This window comes from Cinclus cinclus, chromosome Z (genome assembly GCF_963662255.1).
Source record: "Cinclus cinclus chromosome Z, bCinCin1.1, whole genome shotgun sequence".
Taxonomy (NCBI): Eukaryota; Metazoa; Chordata; class Aves; order Passeriformes; family Cinclidae; genus Cinclus; species Cinclus cinclus.
Genome location: NC_085084.1, coordinates 64,775,715 through 64,797,326, shown reverse-complemented (window position 1 = coordinate 64,797,326; position 21,612 = coordinate 64,775,715). Strand labels below are relative to the sequence as shown.

Sequence of the window (21,612 nt, the reverse complement as noted above, 5' to 3'; positions counted from 1 at the left end):
GCAAGCATTTTTCCAAGTACTTTTAGATTAAAATTGTAAAAATCAGATGGACTCTCACAAAAAATTTGATTTGTGGTAACTTAAGTTGCATGAGAGTGTTTTATATGAAATATTTCAATAGACATTCCTTACTTGAGAATATTTAGTAATTATCTTTAGTAGTTCAGTAAAAACAGGAACAGGATTTTACTGACTAATCAACAAATGAAAACCGGATCTCAAAGTGCTGATAATGATAAAAAGAAGTAACTAATACTATATTATATTATATTATAGTACTCTATTATATTGTAATATATAATATATATAATATATGTTATATATGGTATGTATTTATAGTATATACTATATATATAGTATATATTATAAATGTAATATATAATACTATAATATGTAATACTATATAATAGACTGTACTGTATATCCTCTCTGTATTATCATACAAATAGACAAATAGACTCCTGTAAATTCTAATACTTTTTCACAAAACAGAGTTCGCCCTTAATTTTTCTATCCTTAATTAAAATCCATGTTGCAAGCTTTGTTATGATGCCACGTGCCTCTTGTGTTTCCAAAGTAGAGATGAACCAGTTACTACCTTTTTGTTCCTTAACCCAAATGAACACTGTCTTCAGCAGGTCGTAGAAATACTTCTGTGTGTTACAGCTGGTTTTCCTGTCTGTTTAATGGAACTTGTCTATACCAAGAATAATTTGCATTATTTCACAGAGTGTAAAACACTGTATGGTTATAGTATATGAGTTATACTATGTAGTATATTATTTAAGCAGTAGTAAAGCAGTTGCATGTTTATTAAATCAAGTATTATGTTTACATATTAAAATTATTATTTATGTGACAGCATGTTTATATGTGACAGCTACCTGCCCTCTGCAGCTCTCTTCTGATCAAATTAATATCAGTAATGGCATTATTATGAGAATCAAATTGTTCCTATGATATGAACGGAAAATGTTTCCTATTTTAGTTTAAATATAAAATTTAGTCATCTGTTTTATAATGAATTCAACTAGTAGGGACAAAAACTTAATTGACCAAAGCCTAAAAAGATGCAACTTGCAAGATATTTCCTGACTGAAGCAGTTATGCATGAGATAAAATGCATGCTAAGTAGCACCTGTCTTAAAATTGCACAAATATAAGGTTAGTTTTGCTTGTATACTTAGAGGTAGTTTTCAAAACTTATGTTTTGAAATATTCCAACCTCAGCATTTTAAGCGTATGTAATTTACAGATATGTCCATTTGTGGGGTTTTTTTGTTTGGTTGGTTTTGGTTTTTTGTTTGTTTTGGTTTGGTTTTTTGTTTTTTGGGTTTTTTTGGCTTGTTTTTGTTTTTTTGGTGAGTTTTTTGTTGTTGTTGTTTTTGTTTTGTTTGTTTGTTTCATTTTATTAATTATAATACATTACACTATACTTAACAATAGAATAACCCAGTAGAATTATTTACATCTAAAGCAGTGTATAAAACCAGTTTGATTTGATACTGCACTTACAATATAAATAATTAGCATGGCTGTATATGCCAATCTGTTGTCTCTCATTTGCTGTGGCTACTAGAATAAAACATCCTGTTGAATATCCTTAAATAGGCTTGATACAAATAATGTTCATTATTAGTCAGTTGCAAATCTTTTCAATCACACCTAAGAGTGAGATGATCATCTCAAGTAGACTTTTATTACAACATAATGATTCAGGTCCAGTTTCAGATCTACTGAAACAATAAAACATCTTTGCTACTTCATTTCATTTTGAGATGTGCTTTAACTCAACTTAGAAATTCCTTTCATTCAGTCTAAAGAGGTATAAAATTTTTTTTTTCTGGCTCACACATAGTCCATGCTTAATTGATGTACAGATGTGAAATGATAATGTAAGAGGCATTTTGGAGCCATTCTGTTTTTACATGAGCAGGGAATGAGTAATGGGAAGAGATTAGAGATGAAACTACTTAGTTAGAATGTGAAATCCATCACAGAGTATGAAGCAGATCAGCTCAGATATTCTTCTGTAAAATAACGTAGAGCTGAGATGGTGCTTGTAGGACTCTGAGATAACAGACCTCACTTTTGGTTATTCACAGACTTCACAGATTATAATAATTGTTATAGAAATTGTTATATAAATGTACTAGCTCTTCTGTGGTAGTCTTACTGTGATACTATTTTTTTTGCTGGTTTTTGTGACTCATATAATTGAAATTTAAAAACTAATGTGCAGAATATACTAAGCACTGAAATAGCTGCTTTGATAACACTGTGGGAAGCTGGGAGAGTTTTTCTGATTGTGTATACATTGGTGTAATTAATTTTATAGCCTTTAGGCATTCTTCAGATAACTTATGTCATATATGGCATGATGGCTGTGCATTAAGTGTTCAGTATGGAGGAAGTTCACACAAGTCATAAAAACTGAGTCAGACTTTGATAGTATTTCAAAATCAGTCTGTTGCTTATTAATCTACTTCTTTATTTTACCAGTGGTGCATTACATAAAATTAGAATGCTTTTCATATTTGTTTTATTGTTGCCTATCTCACAGTTGTTGCTTTCGAAGTTATATCAAGTTTTCCAGTTACATAAAAGAGGGGGATGATTTTTCTTGGAGCTGCAAAAAAACTTAGTTTCTCTCCATTCAGAAACAGAAAATGAAAAACAATTTTCTGTGAGGAGTACCTTTACATGAGTTATATTTAATTCCTAAAATAATTTAAAATTTATTTTAAAAATAAATATATTTATGCACCTTCAGACATGGAGCTCTTCAATGTGGCAGATATCACTCCACACTTGCATGCTACTAAGTCAAGATAATAAATACCAGGTTTTAGAAGTCATAACTGATTTAAGAAAAAATTATGCCAAATTAGGTCAAAGATCTGTTTAGCCAAATGTCCTGCCTCTGATGGTAGATGGAAGCAGCATAGTGCTAAAATACTACTGGGCAACTTTCTTTTTTCCAACAATGTGAAGTTCAAGGCTTATTTAGTCAGGAAGTTAATTTGGCCTTTTCTGTTTAATGTTCTGTGGTATATTTTTCTTCTGTGACTAGACCTAGCTGCTTTGAACCTGTTCATGCTTTTGACCTGTTTGCTGTCTTGTGTTAATACATTCCTCAATTTAATTATAAGCAGTGTGGAGACAATATTTTCTTTTAATTCTTTTAAATCTGCTGTATTGCAGTTTCATTTTATACCCTCAACTCCTTGCCATATGAAAAATAGCAAATAACACCTGTAGCTTACATTTTGTTGAAGACATTTCTGTCCTGTGTTTGTTTGGATATATTTTTAGGCTCATTCAGATCTCCGTAATACTGTAATTCAACTTCCATACAAAATGTCTGTAGCCACTACCTCTAATCACATCCTGGCTTTGATGTCTGGAATCTGATTTATGAACAAACTTTGACATGAGGATCTCTTCTTTTACTGGACAGCCAGAAGGACTTGATGGCCCATTCTCACAAAAAACCCAATTGAAACTGATCTGCTCCTTCTGTCAGCTTATTTAGATAGAGGAGATCATAAAATTAAGGCAAGGAGTTTATGAAAGGTCCTCTTAACCAGCTTGTGTTCTGATACAGAAGCAGATGTAGACTGATCTGACAGTGCTTGACTGATGACTGACTGTTGAGCTATATAATTTTTCCAGAGACAGAGAATTCACAATGCATTACTTGGCTTATTTTGGTTGCATTCTGTTGTGCAACTCTAGAGGGTAATTCCCTGAAGTGCTACATTTACTGTGTATGTCTCTGTTTTCTGCCTTAAACTGGAGAAGGGAAACAAGGAGCAGGATGCTGCTACCAGAGCATCTCATCCAGCCTGTACCTAGCAATCTCTGTCTTCAGGAGTTCCTCAGAAGAAGTATGATATAAATTGTTCTGACAGTGGAAATCCTGGCTTTTGACTTTCCCATAATGTCCTACATCTCTGCCCTGTCACATCATGTACATATGGTTCCTTCATGTGACAAAAGGGGGCTTGGGAAAAGCAGTTGCTGCAGCTAGGTTCTTTTCTTGCTGCCAGAAAAATTCTTTCCAGTCTGCTCTCTCATCTGGATCAGAGGAGGCCCTAGAAGAGGGGGCAGCCAGGGAGGATCCCCAGGCTGGATGAATCACCCTGTTTGGATACTTTGAGCCTCAAATCGTACTATTGGAAGAAGGAGGGGTTTTTTGTTTTGAGTGAGGCTCAGTGATTGTTTCTAGACTTGAAACATTCTGCAGACACTCTTTAAACTGGCATTAAGTTGATGACATTTTTATGTACGAAAAAGCAATTTTATGTAAAATTGACATTTGGGGAAAATTAAATTATTTTCTCTTCAGAGATCTACTCATTTCAAGTGTTAGTAAAAAATGAAAAACTGTAGTTGCTTGTGGAGGAATGCATTAGGTAGATTGTGAATATTTAGCTGATTTTTCAGACATTTCAGCATTGGTCCTGAGGGCATCTCAAGACATACTTAATTTCAAGCCTTTTTTACATTATTAGAGCTACTAGCTACTACTGTATACTCAGAGTTCCCAGCTGTAGTCTGCAGTAGTAAATAATTTTAACATTATTTGGATTTTTAAAATATAGAGACTGCAGACCAGACTCATTCAGGAATAATGTTGCTGTTTAGTAAAAGGGAAGAATGTTAAAATCTATAAATGTCTAGGCCAGATAACTCTGTGAAAGATTTTTAGCAAAATTATTTTCAATATGGTTCTTCGGTCTAATTAAAAAATATTAAATATTTTTTTTATTTAACATTGCTTCTATTATAGATTTTGATATTTTGTAGCAAAAACAGGTAATATGGCAGATCAGAAAATAACTCTCTATGTCTGTAGCAACTATATTTTACAGTTTCTGATAGGTTTTTATGAAAGCCATTTGGTGATCTCATCAGCAACAGGTCTATTGTTTCATTACTATCAGATTCAGTGGGTTTGTGATTAAATCAGCAGAATGGAGAACATGAAGGGAGTGCTGTTCACTTTGCAATCATTTCCATCTGTTAAAAATTTTTATCAGATGTTGGGAAACAGCAGGCAAAACTCAGAGCAAGTGTTTTATCCAATTTCCAAGAAATGGCGATATATAATTGGTATATCTTATGTTCTTAGTTTAATCTGTCCAGTTAGGTGTTTTAAATAACCTACGGTATACCAGTATTAGTACAATATATAGAAAGCTATTTCTGTCATTCCTCTTATTATATTCTTTTGAAGACTCTGGTGCTGATACAAATATCTTGGTACTTAATAATCATGAGCACTGATAACACTTTTCAAAAAATGGAGAGTCAGAGTGAGACTTGTAGGAAAAAAATTCCCATTTGGCATATGCTGAATATGGTCTGAAGTGTCTTTGCCTCCACTGATGATGTAGGAATCTGCAAGTGGAATTGCCTGGCCAGTGGCCAGTACCATTGGCCTCAGAGAATTGGGAAAGGAATGCATCAGCAATACCCATAAGCTGATTTGTAATTGGGTGGTCCTAAGACACAGAGTATTCTATTTCTTCTGAAATGCATTTTTAGCAGTAATTGTTCTGAATAGATGTTCCTGGTTTTCATGTAAATGTCAGACATACTTTTAATAATGTGAAGGTTTTTTACCCCAAATAAACTGTGTGGTCTTATCTGAAAAGTGAAAGATATCTTTTTAAAATTACTGAGATATTACTGAGTGCCTCCTTGCCTAGATATTAAAAGTTTGCAGTAGTTGTGGTTTTGTTACACTTTGTCATGTTTCCTCTGTCTCATCTTCTTCTGGAATGAATAATTCCTTTTTTATTAATCTTCATGTCAGGGGTGATTTTTCATGATGGGAATAATCTTTGTCATTTTTTCTACAGTTTTCTGTATTACTGTGTTGGCCATTTTGGCATGAGATATTCAGTTCAATTTGTAGTATTCTAAATGGAGTAATAATTGCTGTCTCTTTTAGCGCCACTATAATAATTCTTGGTTTATTCTGCTTAATAAATATGCATTTTCTGTTATTGTTTTCCACAACTACAAATTGGTAGAGATCGTCATTGTGCTGTTACTACTAAAGTTTATGTGTTTTTTTTCATGAACTTGTTCTGTTAGTTTAGAGTAACAGTCCTTGTAAAGAGTAGAAGGACTTCACTCTGCAGGATATTCTGCGATTTTGGAAGATAATTTAGAGTTTCTGAGAACCTGTTTGTTCCATTTTCCATTCCTGAGATAAAACCATGAGAAATCACCATATTTTGTCTGGGCTTGGCTGAGTTTCTCATTTTTGAATCTTCTGGAAATGTATCTCACTCCATTTATTCAGAGTATTTAAATTGAAGTATTAATCTAGTTATATTGAAAGGTGGTTGCTTATTCTTCTCTTAGTCTGGTTAATTTTTTTCACTCGGCTTTATTTTCAATCCACTTTTCACTCTTTTCTCTCTCTTTTTAAAAGGCTCATTGTATAGGCTTTTTGAATATCTGAAGCTGTTCACCTTGTTGTCCATGACTTTGTTCATTCACACCTTCACCAGAACCAGTTTGAAGGAGACTACTGGGTTAGTGAGAAAACTTAGAGACTCACTGTTCAAGATGATTTTTACTTAATTACTTGATGAGTTACTTAAAACAGAAACTGTCATGATGTTCACTCTGCTGTCCTTGGACGTCCCTTTTGTTCTAGAGATAAAATGTTTGTCATCTGATAAAACATTGTAATGTGAGTTAGTGAAACAGAAATTTCTGAGTTCCTTCCCAAGGAAGTTGGTTGAAATTTACCCTTCTGACTCCTCTCTCTGGTCTTGTCTCATCTTTATGTCCAAATCAGATCAGATTCTTGGAGAGTTATCTCTCCAGAATCTTCTTTTGAGAAAGCTGACACAAATCAATCATTTATCCAATCAGCAGTGATTTTATTTTACTTTATTATTCTCTTTGATCCCATATGACCTAGTGACTTCTTGCTCCTTTTATATTTCTTGTTTTAATTAATTCAATCATTTTAGCATTAAACTTTCAGCTGTTTCCTCTTTAAAACTCATCATAGCCCTGTTAATACACCTTCTAACATAAGACCTTTTGCAATGTATTCTGGCAGCTCTAGCTTTAGGTTTACAGATGCAAAATTTTTCTGAAAAATTATTTTACTACTTGCTAGTCACACTTTTAATTGCATGTCTTTCTGGCCCTTTTTGGTTTTTTGTGAGCTTTGCATTGCAAGTAGTACTTTTGGAATTTTTTTTTTTTGTTTACACCCTTGCTAGTTCTAAAGCATTTGTTACTTTTATCTGAGATATTAGAACTTTTTTGATATTTCTGTGAAACCACACTTCTAAGCTTTCGTATCAAGTTACAGTTCTGTTTTACTTCACTTAAAATAGTAGAACAATATAAGACAATGATCTAAGTATGATAATAAGACTGTTAAAGTTGATTGTTAGTGGCTAATAGAAAAAACATGTTGAATTGGTTTACTAAAAAAGATTCTGATAGACTAACCTGCCTGTAGGTATTTCCTGAGCCACAGTAAGCTTTTTTCCTGGCTGAATATTCATGATAAAATTATATGGGATTAATCTGGAGGACACAGTTAAAATGAAAGAGAGGAAAATGCAGAACAGGAGTAAGAATTGCAAAATTACTAAGAAGTTAGTCAAAAGAGAACATAAAGTATGTTGAAAGGTATTGTTTTGGGTCAAATTTATAGGCTAGTTCTAATTCCAGGTTTTCAGTAATACTTTAAATACTAGAAAATAACCCTAGCACAGTTTGTTAAGAGAAGCATGTAAATACTATAGAGTTTGAAACTAATGTTAATGAGATAGGAATATCCTGATGCAAAATTGTATACTCTCAAAAGCTTGAATGACAGAAATAGAGTGAAAGTTAAGAGTCATAGAATCATACAGTAAAGAACAAAACCAAAAATTCCTCCTGCAGGCCATCATTCAGAAATGACAGCGTTAAGAGGAAAACTTCTTCATTGCAACAGCTGTGTTGGTCTGTAATGTGGTGTGTTATTAAAAAAATAAAACCAACCTACTTCTATCAAGCATTAAGCTAGGCATTTGCAATCCAGATAGGTATGGCACTGGTCTGGAGGAGAGATGCTGTCAGTCTCCAAATTTTCTTGTTTTGTTTGACAGTTGTTAACTTTTTTTGTGGTAAGCAGTTAGGTTTTCATCTTAAACTGAGAAAATTTAGGGTTTCCTATCTGTTCCAAGATCTGCTGTGAGTATTGAGGGTCCAGATAGTGCAAAAAATCAGCCTTAATATGTGATATATGATGTATGATATATGCTTCTATACATGCCCTAATGCATCCATCTGCATTTTCTGGCAGCGTAACTGGTGGCTGAACAATGTAAGCAAAGAAAGTTTATAGTGAAAGCTAATACCTTTTATTAAGCAAACTGTGGACGAAAAATAAACTAGCTGAAGAAGAGCTTGTGTGCCCTGGAACCTGTGGGGTTTTTTCCTTCTACATCTGTGTTTGTAACCATAATAAAATATATTGCCTCTCCTTTAGTATCTTCCTTGTGCAAGTTCATACTTCATGTTCAGTTTATGGGCCCTGCTGTTTGCTGAGTTTCTCCCAGTAGAGTAAAATGGTAATATTCTTCATCAGATTCAGCCTTTGAGAATTCACTGCACAATACTGGGACTGCTGAAGTACCACGTAGCTTACAGTCGAGTATGTATAATTAAAATACAGTGCCAGTTCTGTGAAGTGTTAGTGATGTGATACACCTGTTTACACTCACGTTTCTGGTAATGAAGACAGTATCAGTTGCCTATGTGGTCTTTAATAAACATGCCAGTTCTTTTAGATTTCATCACTGAAATCTTTCCTAGGTAAAGTATATAAATACTGGTGTTTCATCCATAAATTCATTCAGTGCAGAAGTTTTTAACATTTTATTTTTAAAATACAAGAGTTACAGTACTAATTGCAAACCGTGGTATACCAGCTACTGCTAAAGTCAAACACAGCATTAACATCAGCCTTGCTGTTAGCACAGGTGGCCATACAGGACCCAGCAGGTATATTAAAATATTTCATCTACAGTTTTTTACTGTCAAGACTGCTGAATATGTCTGCCACCATTTTTATGTCATCATCTTATTTGAGATACAGCTGCAATACACCGTTTGCAGAAAATAGACAGATATAAGTCTGACTTTACAGCAAAACCAGGCTGGCAAAAAGACAAAGTGCATATTCCAAAGCTATAATTTTTATTCTCATATTTACAGTTGTAAAATTCTTGCAGTACCAGAGATGAACAGTAATGCAATCCAGACAAAACTTAAGATTCTTGAACCCTAGAAAAGTCTTAGATGTACATGCCAAATGGGGAATTTGCCATCCATTCCAAGAATTGCATGTTCGCAGGTACCCCAAGGAGCAGAAGGGGTAATACCAGAAAAGGCTTCAAAACTGACAGTATAGAGCAAATATTCACCTTGATTCTTCCACACATTCTGCAAATCAGTTAGTTGTGCAAACATGACGTTTTATAGTGTTTTGTTTGATCATTGGGATTCTCTATTTGGAAATGCTATCTGTATTTTAATGCAGAATTGGAATTCTCAGATAGAATATTATGCATGTTTTAAGAGCGTCTAACAGAAAACAAAGCTATTATCTGAACAGAGATTCTTTCTCATTGCCTCTGATATTATTAAGGTGACTGCTTGTCAGTTCTAGAATGACCTTTCCATATAAATCATGGGTGTTGAAAATCACCATTACTAAATAAGAAAGTGAATATAAAATACACTTTTCATATAATTAATACATTTGGGAAAAGATGTGACTGCCTGTAACAGGATGGAATTGAATCCAGGACTTCATTCCAGGCTATTAGCTTACATGATGAAAGGATAATATTGTACTATAGCTTGATTTTAATTGGTTTATCTAAACAGAATTAAAATCATCTCTTCTGCTATGAAATTAACATGAGCAGAGTTGAAGTATGTCAGTATTCATTGTATTCTATTAAGATGTTCTAGGATTCTACTCATGTAAAAATTAAGCTTACATAACAATCTTGACATACTTCTATTATTTTTAACACTCTAAATTTGGTTTAAAATTAATAAGAATATTTTAGGTTGTTTTCCTTGTTTGGATATGCTTACTTGAAAGAGCACTTCCTAAATATTATTACTGTTTAAGGATAACCAGTTTGTAATTTTCTTTTGATGTTACTGAATTAGAAGGCAGCAACAGCAAATGAAAATAAATTGTCTTTAAAAAATATAGGCAATATATTTATAATACTAAAAAAAAAGAAGGGAAAATAACATGCTGTGCCATCAAAAACAATAGTTTGATCATTACTGCAGCACTTTCCTGAATTACTTCTTGTTTCAGCCACAACTTGCATTTCAGAAAAACTCCAGACCCAGTGATGAAGACAGCACGATCTTTTAGTTGTTCAGTCTCTGAATAGTTCCTCCAGTATAAATCTACACTTATCAAAGTAAATGCTCTGTGAGGCTATCCGTATTGTTTTGCTATCACCTGAGTGCTTCAGTTTTGAAAGAATGTGGTCGTGTTTTATATTGGTTGTACCAGCATCAGTGAATTACTATGTGCTAGGGTAACCTCAGGCAGTTTGAACCTCTCTAGGATCTTATGTGGAGTTTAGAGGGGGAGTAGTGAAATTTGGACTGGAGGTGGGGGAAATTTGGAAATGCATAGAATGCCAAGCTTTCCGGCACTTTGTGATTTGAATATAGCATCAAATGAATTTTAGCATCTTTGATATTTATCATCACTGGATAGGAATAGCTGAATTAATTTTGAATATATGCAGCCATTTTTTTCCCTAAATCATAGTTGAATAACATATTCTGCCTCCTAGGTCTTATTTGTGTCTGTGTATAATATATATTTTATTTGTTAGAGACTTGGTATGGTAAAATAAATACAGGTAGTTATAGTTTATATACATGCGTGCAGAGGCCTACAAGTACAGAGAAGCTTATATATGTATGTAGAGTAGGGGGAGTGGTTTTGGACTTGTACATAGCAAGTATGATCATTTATGGTCACTTACACCAAAGCCACAGTTATTGTTAATTTCTGTAATCAGTTCTCTTTTCTTTTGCCAAAGTGAAGTCAAATAAGAGCTTCTGTTTTTTGAAAAATGTTACTTTGTGAATTCAGAAGACCATTAGTTACTTCCCGAAAAACACCTTCAGTACATGGCACTTAGAAACAATTTTTATCCTTTCAACCTAAAATATTTGTCTAAATTTCAAACTGATTTTATTTCTTATTAACTGAGTATTATTCTGATCTAAAATACAAAAGAAAAATAATATACATACATATTAGAAAGCTGAAGTGTGGAATATATGTTGTTAAGAAGATAACTGCAGGAAATAACCTCCATCTCTCTGGCCATGTTGCTTTTGATGCAGCCCAGGACACAGTTGGGTTTCTGGGCTTTGAGTGCACTGATGGGTCATGTCAGTGTGCTCATCCATGAGCACCTCCCAGTCCTTCTCAGTAGGGTTGTTCTCAAATGCTTCCTCCCCTGTCTTTTAAGACTAAACATTTTCAGATAACACAGTTAGCTAACTTAAGTATAAGAACTTTGGTGAAAACGTAATGCTTTCTGCTTTACTAGTGTTCCTTTTAATAGAAGTTAGAAAACTACAAGAATTCAGAGAACAGAACTACTCTTTCATCGTCCAGTCTTGGTGATAGGTAGGATACAGATAAATTAAGGCAAGTTAGCTTTCCTTCATTCCCTGCCAGGTATAATAGAATGGTTTGGTGCACTCTTAAGAAAAAAGAGAAATTACCGAAGTTGAAATTAATGCTAGTTAGTGTGATTTTGTACGTATTAGATTGTACTGCCTTTTGGGAAAACTTGAGGCACGAAATTATATGATACAGGTTCAGAAAGTGTTGACTTTCTGATTTAGGGTAATAACTGAGCTTCTTCTGTGTTTATAGTACAGGCAGTTTTGTATTAAGTGTTTATTTGAAAGCCAGTGACATTCTTATTTTTATTTATTAGAAGTCCTCGTAAGAAATTTATAGAGTAGATGTGAACAGAGTATTACAAATAATTTTAATTTAATATGTAAGTTGGCACAATAAAATAAAAATATCCTTGTAATATAACTAAATGCTGTGTTTTTCATCTGGAAATAAAAAATGCAGTTTGTAGCTACAGGTTTGTGCAACTGCTGAATGACATTTTGGAAAGAAGTGACCAAGAGGTGAATTTAGAGTCATTGTGGCAAATGAGTGCTCAGTGCAGTGATGCCCTTATGTTCCTTTTTTGAGTTGGGAACCCAGTACCCCATAATCAGAAACCTATGGGAAGCTGAAACCCATCAGTGCATCTAATTCTGAATTCCATTTTTAAAAAAGCTGAGGAAATACTTCAGGGAGTTCTTAATTAGACAGAAGTGATTGAAGTGAACACTAGGAGAGCATTCTTTCTTTTAAAAAGAACTCTTTTCAAAAGAGCATGAATTAATTTGCTGAAGAGAAGCCAGAGTGGTGACCATAATTAATAATGTAGAGTTGTTGTTTCTTTATCGTGCATTCAAGCAATTTACTAGGAAAGCTAATGCCTTCACCATACATGGTCTTTAGGGTGTAACTAGATTTCAACACAAAGTTACCTAAGTACTCATAGTTCTTAACTTCTGGAGTTCCTATCAGTTCATTGTTCACAGTCTTATCAAACCAAGGTACAGCTGAATCAGAAATTCAAATGGAATCTTTGACTTATTTCACTATAAATTGTCTAGATAAAATAATTTTGTTGTTCTGAGTAGAATCGGGAAAATTCTGGAGTTACGAACCCTTTGGCTAGGTCCCTTTCAGTCTTCTGCAGGGGAAGGTTACATTTGCTCTGGCAGTATCTCTGCATGTAGAGAGCAGAAGTACAATTTCCAGGCTGCAGAAACTTGCAAAAAGAGGAAGAAGCAGGAAGCAAGAGGAAGAGGAGAGTCTGCAGTGTAGCTGTGGATTCAAGAGGGCAATGACACAAGGATGGAGCAGAGAGCTGTACTTTTATAGCAACAGAAGCTTTACAGGGATAGCAGGCACTTACATAATTGATTACTAACTGATGTTACGTGAAACCTGAATGCAGATTTACTGCATGCAAAGACCTAGGCTTCAAGGATGAAAGGGACAGGTATACTGTAGTCACTTATTTTGTTTTTGCTCTGCCTTATTAGTTTGACATTCTTCTGTTTACAGAGTCAGGAGGGGTTTCTAGTTCTGTTCCAGTGAATGTGATTTGTGCATGTAGTTAGGCTTTCCTATCAGCCAGCTTCCTCTTCAGCATGAAGCCTTTTAGATTGCCTTTCTCAGTAGCCTACTGTGGCAAAGTAAGCCTAGAAACAAAAAATACACACAGTGTGGAGTCTATAAAGAACCAAGTATCAAAGTTGTTAATTGAGCTAGTACTGATGATAGAAAGAGCTTGAAAGAATATTTTTAAGTTAGACTTTCTAAGAATTAAGATTTCCTTTGTTCTTTACAAAAAACTATTTCAACTGGGGAAAAAGAGGGGTTGGGGGAGCTGAATAATTGTCACTAGCTAGTTTATTGTTCATGCTGCAGTAGTGTTTAACTAACTAAGAGAAAGAGTAGGTGGGTCCCCCTTACAGGAAACTTATGATGTGCTAGACTCTGTTATTCCCAAGAGAGTGGTTATAATAACCCACTCTCTCTGTGTTGCTGTCACTGTCTGGCACTCTAAATATTTTTAACATACAACCTTTTATTGACATGTATTGTTCCTGCTGTGCAACTTCAATAAGAAAATGTTGCAGTAAAATATAACAGCATTGTAATGCAGCTTTTTATAGTGCTGTCCCAAATTTATAGAAAAGCAATGGAGATATTTGGATTACAAATACCTCTTTATCTCTTCTTTTCCCTATGATTTTCTTCTCAGGTAGAAAAATAGAACTGTAGTTTTTTGTAAAAGCTGTGATCTTTCTTAGCGTAGCTTCTGCCATGCTGTTGAAAATAAATCCGGATGTGGTTGACTGAATAACTTTACAGTGATAGTCTTCTTTGCTATTGCTTTTTACAAGTTGTTTCTGTGCATACATACAGATGACAGTGAAAATCAAAAGTAGTCATCCCCCAACAGATCCAAGTCTTTTGCTTAGAAAAGGGTGTAGTCAGTAGTGATATTACAGATGAAAATTCAAGTACATAAAACAACTGCAGGGAAATGCTTGCATGTCATGTTCCTGCATTGTAGTAATTTCTGCAGTTCATTGGTCATGATGAAATTTAAATCAATCAGTACCTAATTTAAAATGTTAAAAAATTAAAAGTGAGAAATATTAATTCTAACATCAGAAAAGTTTGAATTAAATGTCAGTTCTTTTCCATCATTAAAAGGACAGAAATATGCATAAGCTGAAATAAAATTGAAATTCAGTTTACAGAAGAGCTTTTTTTTGCATTGAAGGAGGTTAAGAAGTAGTTGCCCAGAGACGTTCTGAAGTCTCCATTTTTGGATATTGGAAGCCTGCCTGGATAGTGCTGTCTTTATCCTCCTCTATTTGGCCCTCATTTGAACAAGAAACCTGGACTGTCTGGTTTTCAGAGATTCAGTGATTCTGTGAAGAAAAATATTCCATTTGATATTGGCACAATGATTTGCAAATTTTAGTTTCTTCTTTCTAGTGTTATCACATGAGGTATTTGTAGAATGAAATTAATTTTCATATCTAATAATATATGCTTACATACATTTCATGTTTTTGTCACTGAACACCTGCATTGCTTGTCCAACCAAAAAAATCCAGGAGAAATACTAAGATATATTACTTGAGTAAACTGAATTTTATAATACATGTAGTATTTATTAGGCAGTATCTCTGTCTCAGATTCTCTTTTTGTGGTTCTCATGGCTAATTAGAATGTTAAAATTCAAATGGGGATTCCTTGTTTTATTATTAATTTCCTTAATATATTTCTAATGGGGTCTTAAAGTAAGATGCCTGGTAATGTTCTTTTGTTATCCCTCCTAATGACAATATGGACTTTCTGAGGTCCTAAGTGATTTTTAAGCCATGTTCTTAGTATCAATGAGTCCATACCTGCCCTGTGTTTGTATCAAAAATCTGCTCTCCATTAACATTGATTCTGTTTCTTCTGAGTGGTTGTACATCTCAGAAGATTTTATTCTTGTAAATATTTCTCTTTGCAGTGAGGAGCTACGGAAGGAAGCCCGACAGCTGAAACGAGAACTGCTTGAAGCAAAGCACAAAAAAGAAGAAAGAGCTTTAAGACCCAAAGAGAAAGAAGGTAAGAGGTTTTGTGTAGATCTCCAGTTAATATTCTGGTTTAAAAAGTTTTTTGGTTTTGTGTTTTATGTACATAAATGCAGACTATTGTTGACATGTGGATTTTTTTTTTCTTTCCCTAGGGATGGTGGTATATAATGATGCCAGTATGTAAGGAAATTGTATAGGTATCATTTGTTCTCAAATCAGAACTCCTAACTGTTCTTTAGTTAGATCCATGCTGTGACCTTGTGACTTGCAAAGTCTTTTTGACTTTATGACTTGGAAAGGTTTTTAAATGCAGATGGTTAACTTTGAACTCAAAGCTACTGGCTTCAAACTTTTACGTATCATAAGACACCAACGGAACTGAAATTCAGAAAGTTACTACCATATTTATTTTCCTTAAAATTTAGCTAATGCCAGCCATGGATTTATGTACAGAATCACAAATGGGCTGGGACTGCTGTGGAGTGGGTCTGGAGCTCTTTATTTTCCAGCATCAGTCTCATTACGTGGTTGGGACAATGGGGAGATGCCAGCAGCTCATGTCCTCGGCAGCAGCTGCAGAACATGATGTTACAACACACTTTGAAACTTCCTTGACCAATCACAAAAAGCAAAAGCATATTGACAGTAGTTTTATCCAACCACTATAAGTACATGTATCTTTGGTTAAAACAATGCTTGCTTATTTCAAACACAATACCTGCTTGTAAGCCTTAAAATACAATGCACAGAGCTCCATTATTAAGCTTAGAACTTCCTAATATCTTGCTTGATATACTTTTCTGCAGCTTAGAGAATTATTCTAGCGAAGTGTTAATACACAGACTACTGTTCTATTTGTCCTTGCTTTCTACAACTTACATAACTTTTCTGCTGATAAATCTATGCCTGCTGTTTATTTCTAATTGCAGTTCTACTGTTTCTGAGACCTGCTTTTTACAGCTTTCCCAAAACCCTCTAATTTTAAGGATTCCCATGCTTAGCAAAATGGGATCTTCAGCTGCCCACTTCTTTGTCAGACAGTTTTTATATTCTGTTTCTTTAAAAATGTGTATAAATTGCTAATTTTATAATATCATGCACATTTTAGTCCAGAAGGGTGAAGCACCCTTTATTAGCTAGGCTGAAGAAATGAAAAAGTGTGTTTAAACACTCTGGGGTTGCGAGACTCACTTTTAGAGTGGATTCTTACTTCAGTTCTCAATACCATAAAAATATGAAAGCAAAAATAAAACTATTTTTTAAAAAATTCAGATAACACACAATTTACAGGAGTGATAGAAAGTATAACATAATTTTTAGAAAAATTCCTGGACTCTCTTGAAAGCAGGTGAGCTTTATCAGCAGCATTTTGACAAAATAAAAAATACATTATTGTGAATTTGTGTATGAAACCTGACACCAAATATTAAAAATTGCTGACTCTGAAAATGTTCTAGTAGTCACTGAATTAATATAAGCTTTCACTGGAAAAATGATGAATGCTGTCACTAGCCATGTGAAAAAAGAACTGTGAGTAGAGGTATAGCAAAGGGTAAAGTGTAGTCCTTATGTACATATATGATAAATTATCTTGAATAGTGCCATGTATAGCAGCTCTTACACTATTGCTTAAACTTATCCCTGTTCTGGTGCCAGTCAGTGGACTTGGTAATTTGAAGAAATTCACCTTTACAGTGACAGACTAAAGTAATACTTAGTTACTACAATAGTTACTACTATGGTACAGTTTGGAAGGATACCTTTTATTCAAGCAAAGGGACCTTATATACCAGGGTTGGTGGGGGCCTTGTATTTTCTTTGAAATAAATCCCAGGCAGGCCATAAATCAGTTGAAAATCTTCAGGTTATAGCTAATGGTAAAAATAATCTTGAATAATCTTGACTTCTCTTTTTGTGATAGGAAGGGGTCTGTTCTAGTACCTTTTGAGATAGATGGATGTCAGGAAAGAACCTATGGAATGAGTCAGTGGAGTACCTAACTAAAAAAATCTTTAAAAATATGCATGTTCTAAAATTTAAGGTAAAATTAAAGGGGTGTTAAATGAGATGCAAGTAGTGAAGGATAAAATTCTTAATGAAAATGTAGTGAAAGATTTCAAAACAAGCTGAACATGAGTTTACACTCTGATGTGGCTGCCAGTGTTTGGTTGTTGCTGTAAAAGTGTGGTTGTATTACTGCTCTCAGTTGCAAGTATTGTAGCACCAAAAAGGATAATGAACAATTTCATTAAAAATGCACAAAACCTCCCAAAACTAGCAGAACACTATTTGAACAAGTTTATTAGGAGTTACCTGAAGATATGTGTAATTCATGTAGGGAAGGGAATGGAAAAGTGAAATCTCAAGTCAAAGGAATAAGCATACCTTTATTGTGAAACAGAATTTACAACTGAGGAATAATAGAATAGACTTTTTCTGAATAGACTTTAATAGAATAGGCTTTATCTTGATATTATGAACTCTGTCAGAAGTAGAAGTCTTGTACTGAATAAGTAATTTTACCCCAAAGTTAAAAGCACTTAGTCATTTTATATTTATTGGCCTGAATTTTCATCAGTATGGTGGAGGTATTAACATGGAAGACAGTCTTCTAAATGTATAATAGTTTGCCTATTCCACATTAGTTTACATATAAGAAATTGTACATATTTTTTAAATATTTTTATCAGGAAGTTGATGTCTAAGTAGCAGTAGATTTTTCCTCTGCCGGTTCTCTGGGGAGTGTAGGATGGGGAGTGAATTGTGTCATGCTGTATCAGGTATGCCTGTGCAGATGGTGCAGACCCTTGTATTGTGTCTGCCTATGTTTTGAGCTGGCTGCATTAGGAAAAAAATGTTAGTTCACAGGCTATGTAACCACATTAATGTTGGTTCTGTGCTTGATTAATAAACCCTACATCTCAGCCAAAACTTGCAAGTGTAGTGGGAGAAATTAAATGAAGATCACAGAGCAGTGAGAATAAGGCTTAGGTCATACTGGTCAGGATTGGGTCTTATTCTGAGAGGATGCTAAGGAAGGATCGGCAGCATGATACATTTATTTTAAGTCTACTGCACAGATCTTTATTAGCATTGGCACCACATTTAGTATAATTTCTTCAAATTGTTCATATTACGTTTACCTAATATTTTTCTGTATTTGGAGATTAGATTAATTAAGAAAGACTGGAGAGTGAAAATTTAAGTGTTTACATTGTTTCAAGAGGTCAGAGAAAAAAAATAATACCCTCCATACATGTTTTATTATAACCAGTCTTCCAGTTTGTGCATAGTATTGTTGACTATGCCAGACTGCTGTCAAGACCTTTCTTTAAATAAGATGTTTTTCTTTCATGTGACATTTGTTGTAGTGATGCCAGAGATTACATCAAACAGTATCATTTGAGTGCTGAATTAGTTCAGCATTTTGAAGTACTCGGTCAAAGATTCAAAAAAGATACACTTTCCAAAGTTCTGTAGAGTAAATCTCTGGAGGTTGTATTTCAGTGAAATCTGCTTCAGACATATAGCATCTGCCCAGTTAATTACATATCAGTTTTAAATAGGAGTAGTATTTAGGAAGTAATGTTTTAGTTTTTCTTGCTGGAATATTTTCATAAACTGGCAAATAATCTGTGGACAATGAAATTTAATTGTCATATGAGAGAAAACAGAAAAGCTATAAAATACTATCTGAGCAGGGAAGCCTAACAACTAATGTAAAAACCAACATTCAAGGGTAAGAATTCTACTGAGGCATGTAGTACTGAGGCATTTTATGCTTTTGTTTTTAATTGTGACATAGTAATCAAATTACTGAAATGTTTAGAAAATTCTCAAAATCAAGTGAGGATTCCAGTGTAACATTATGTTTTATTTCTGTTTTATAGTAAATGTTGGGTAATGTCAGGGGCACTCAAAATGTTAAGCCCTGTCTTACATGAAAAGATACTTTCTTGAAGTCTGGGACTTTAATAGGGTTTTGCACCCTTCAGAGAACTGAAAAAAAACGAAATCCAAATTTTGATGGTTTGGGAACTTTGCAGCCTAAATGCATTGGGATGAAGATTTCTTTCAGCACATACAGTAGAGCTGCATTGTATCAAAGTATCCACCTGGAACGTGTTATCTTTGCAAACCTCTGTTTTCTCCCACTTTACATTTAATCTCCTAATACCCAGCATTCCTATGCAGTCCCCTTCCTGCTAAAGTGAATCCTTTTGTCTCTCTATCTGCAGAAGAAAAGAGGACAAAACCTCACTGTAAACCAGCTTTGATTTTAGTAGTAATCTTAAGCATGTAGTCAAAATCCACCAACATTTGAAAATTAACTGGATTTTAGACTAGGACCATGTGCCTGAAATTACCAAAGTTCAGAAAACTTTTACTAGAAACTTGCAGTTCACACTGTTTTACAAGTCTGCTCTGGTCTTTCAAATAAGTGTTTTGAAGCTCTAGGAATTACTTGTAAGATTTTACTGTTTGAGTTGGATAAATGAACTAGTAAATTTGTTCTATAACTGCTGCATTTTTCACTGTATCAAACTGAAAATCTAGTAATCATTCCAACCCTGGAATCTCATCCTACAAGCAAACTTATTCCGTTTTTCACAGTTGCTAAATATTTCCTGACTCTTACCTTAACTTCTTGGCAAACAGTGGCTTTTTGGGATTTTAGGAGAGCGAGAGCTGTAGCAACATTAACTGAACAGTTCTTCAGGGTTCAAAGAAAACCATAAGTAGAACTAGTCCTAAGCAAAAATATACAGGAGAGGATGTTGCTAATTCTCTCAAGCATAAAATTATTTCATATTATTTTTCTGTTGTATTAAGTTTTACCCCAGTTTATACTTAATTATATTTTGAGTTTCAGGTACAAAATAAAGCTGTAATAATTGTTTTCCTAATTCTGGAAGAAGTGAGTTATTTGTCTTGGTTATTAATTATTCAATGTGTCTCTAAGTTCTGTATTTGTAGCTTCTGATAGGATTTCTGTTTTAATTCCTGAAATATTAAGGCATGTTAGAATTTCTTTTATAATTTGTGAGCATTTTATTTGGTTTGGAGCAAAAAACAACTTCTCTTTTTAAGATTCCAGTCTCAGTAAGATTTTCAAAATGAGTACTGCATGCCTTTACAATTCCAAAAGAATGTAATATAAACTGAATATTGATGAGCTGAAAGTGGAATATACTGAACTAATACAGGAATGTGTTTTAGGCCTTTTATTTTAATTCACCAAAACATTAAATCATAATTTCTTTCTCTTCTAACAAGAAGTTTTTGAGGCTTTTTCCCCTTTAGTATTTAGTCTAGCTGTGCAATGCATTTCTTGGAATTTCTGTCCAGTAGGTCTTTTATCATATGAAATGTGTCATCTGAGTTGCTAAAGAATACGTTTTGGATGCTGAAGAAAATGTATGGACCCACCACATTTCAAACATACACAAACCCTGCTAAATAAACTGGAATGCCTTTTTATATATGCATGTTTGTATATTCTTCTTGTTATCTTACCTCAGTTCTACATAACTCATGATTACATGTCAAAGTTGCATTACAATAGTTAATGGGATTACTTTAGCATATCAAGAATGTTTTGTAATGTAAGATACTTTGTGTAAAAATCTTCATGCTGGCTGTATCTCATGAAAGGAAAATCGCAAGTCTTTCATTTATCTTTTTCAATGCTATATGCTCTCGCTTTTTTATGGTGACATTAAATCTTCAGAATCAGCATGTGTTTTTCTCTGTCACAATATGTATTATTTCTATCCTTCCTGTGTGTTTCTGCTAATACTTTCACCAAACCAAATTCCCTTCTTTTTCCCAAGTCTTTCACGCCCAGCTTCATTATCTCTTTCTTCAAAGGAAATGAAATCTGTAGAATTTTATACAGATTCTAATTACACGAACAGTTATTACAAGGTTTGTTAAAGAAAGTTTTTACTGTGGAAAATTATATGCATACTCTGAGACCTGCATTTATGTGAAATTGTACCTTATCTGTGCCACAACTGGTGGATTTTTTATGGCAAAGTTACCCTATCTGCAGTGCTAGAAATGGAGCCTAGCCTTTAAAAACAATATCAGTGTGAGCATAAGCAGTGATATGCTGTTCTGATCTACCACAGGCAGCTGAATTAGAATTCCTGTTTCTTGGTTTGATTAAGTGGAAGATAAAATTGCAGATAAATTTTGAAAACAGAGCACTTCTGATACATCTTTTGTTGAGTGTTTGTTATGTTGATAAATGTACCAGATGCTTTAGGAAATAAGTTTAAAATTATCAAGCTTCCTTTTCACTTTGTATTAGGAATTGATCTATCC

The 21,612-nt window shown here is 33.9% G+C and overlaps 1 protein-coding gene across 1 annotated transcript in view; it reads left to right on the top strand.

The window, feature by feature from the left end:
* Positions 1 to 21,612, top strand: part of CWC27 (CWC27 spliceosome associated cyclophilin) — a 96,277-nt gene that overhangs the window by 51,564 nt on the left and 23,101 nt on the right. Inside the window, exon 11 of the mRNA XM_062512817.1 lies at positions 15,216 to 15,313. Coding sequence (XP_062368801.1) covers positions 15,216 to 15,313 — 98 coding nt within the window. The remainder of the gene's footprint in view (positions 1 to 15,215; positions 15,314 to 21,612) is intronic.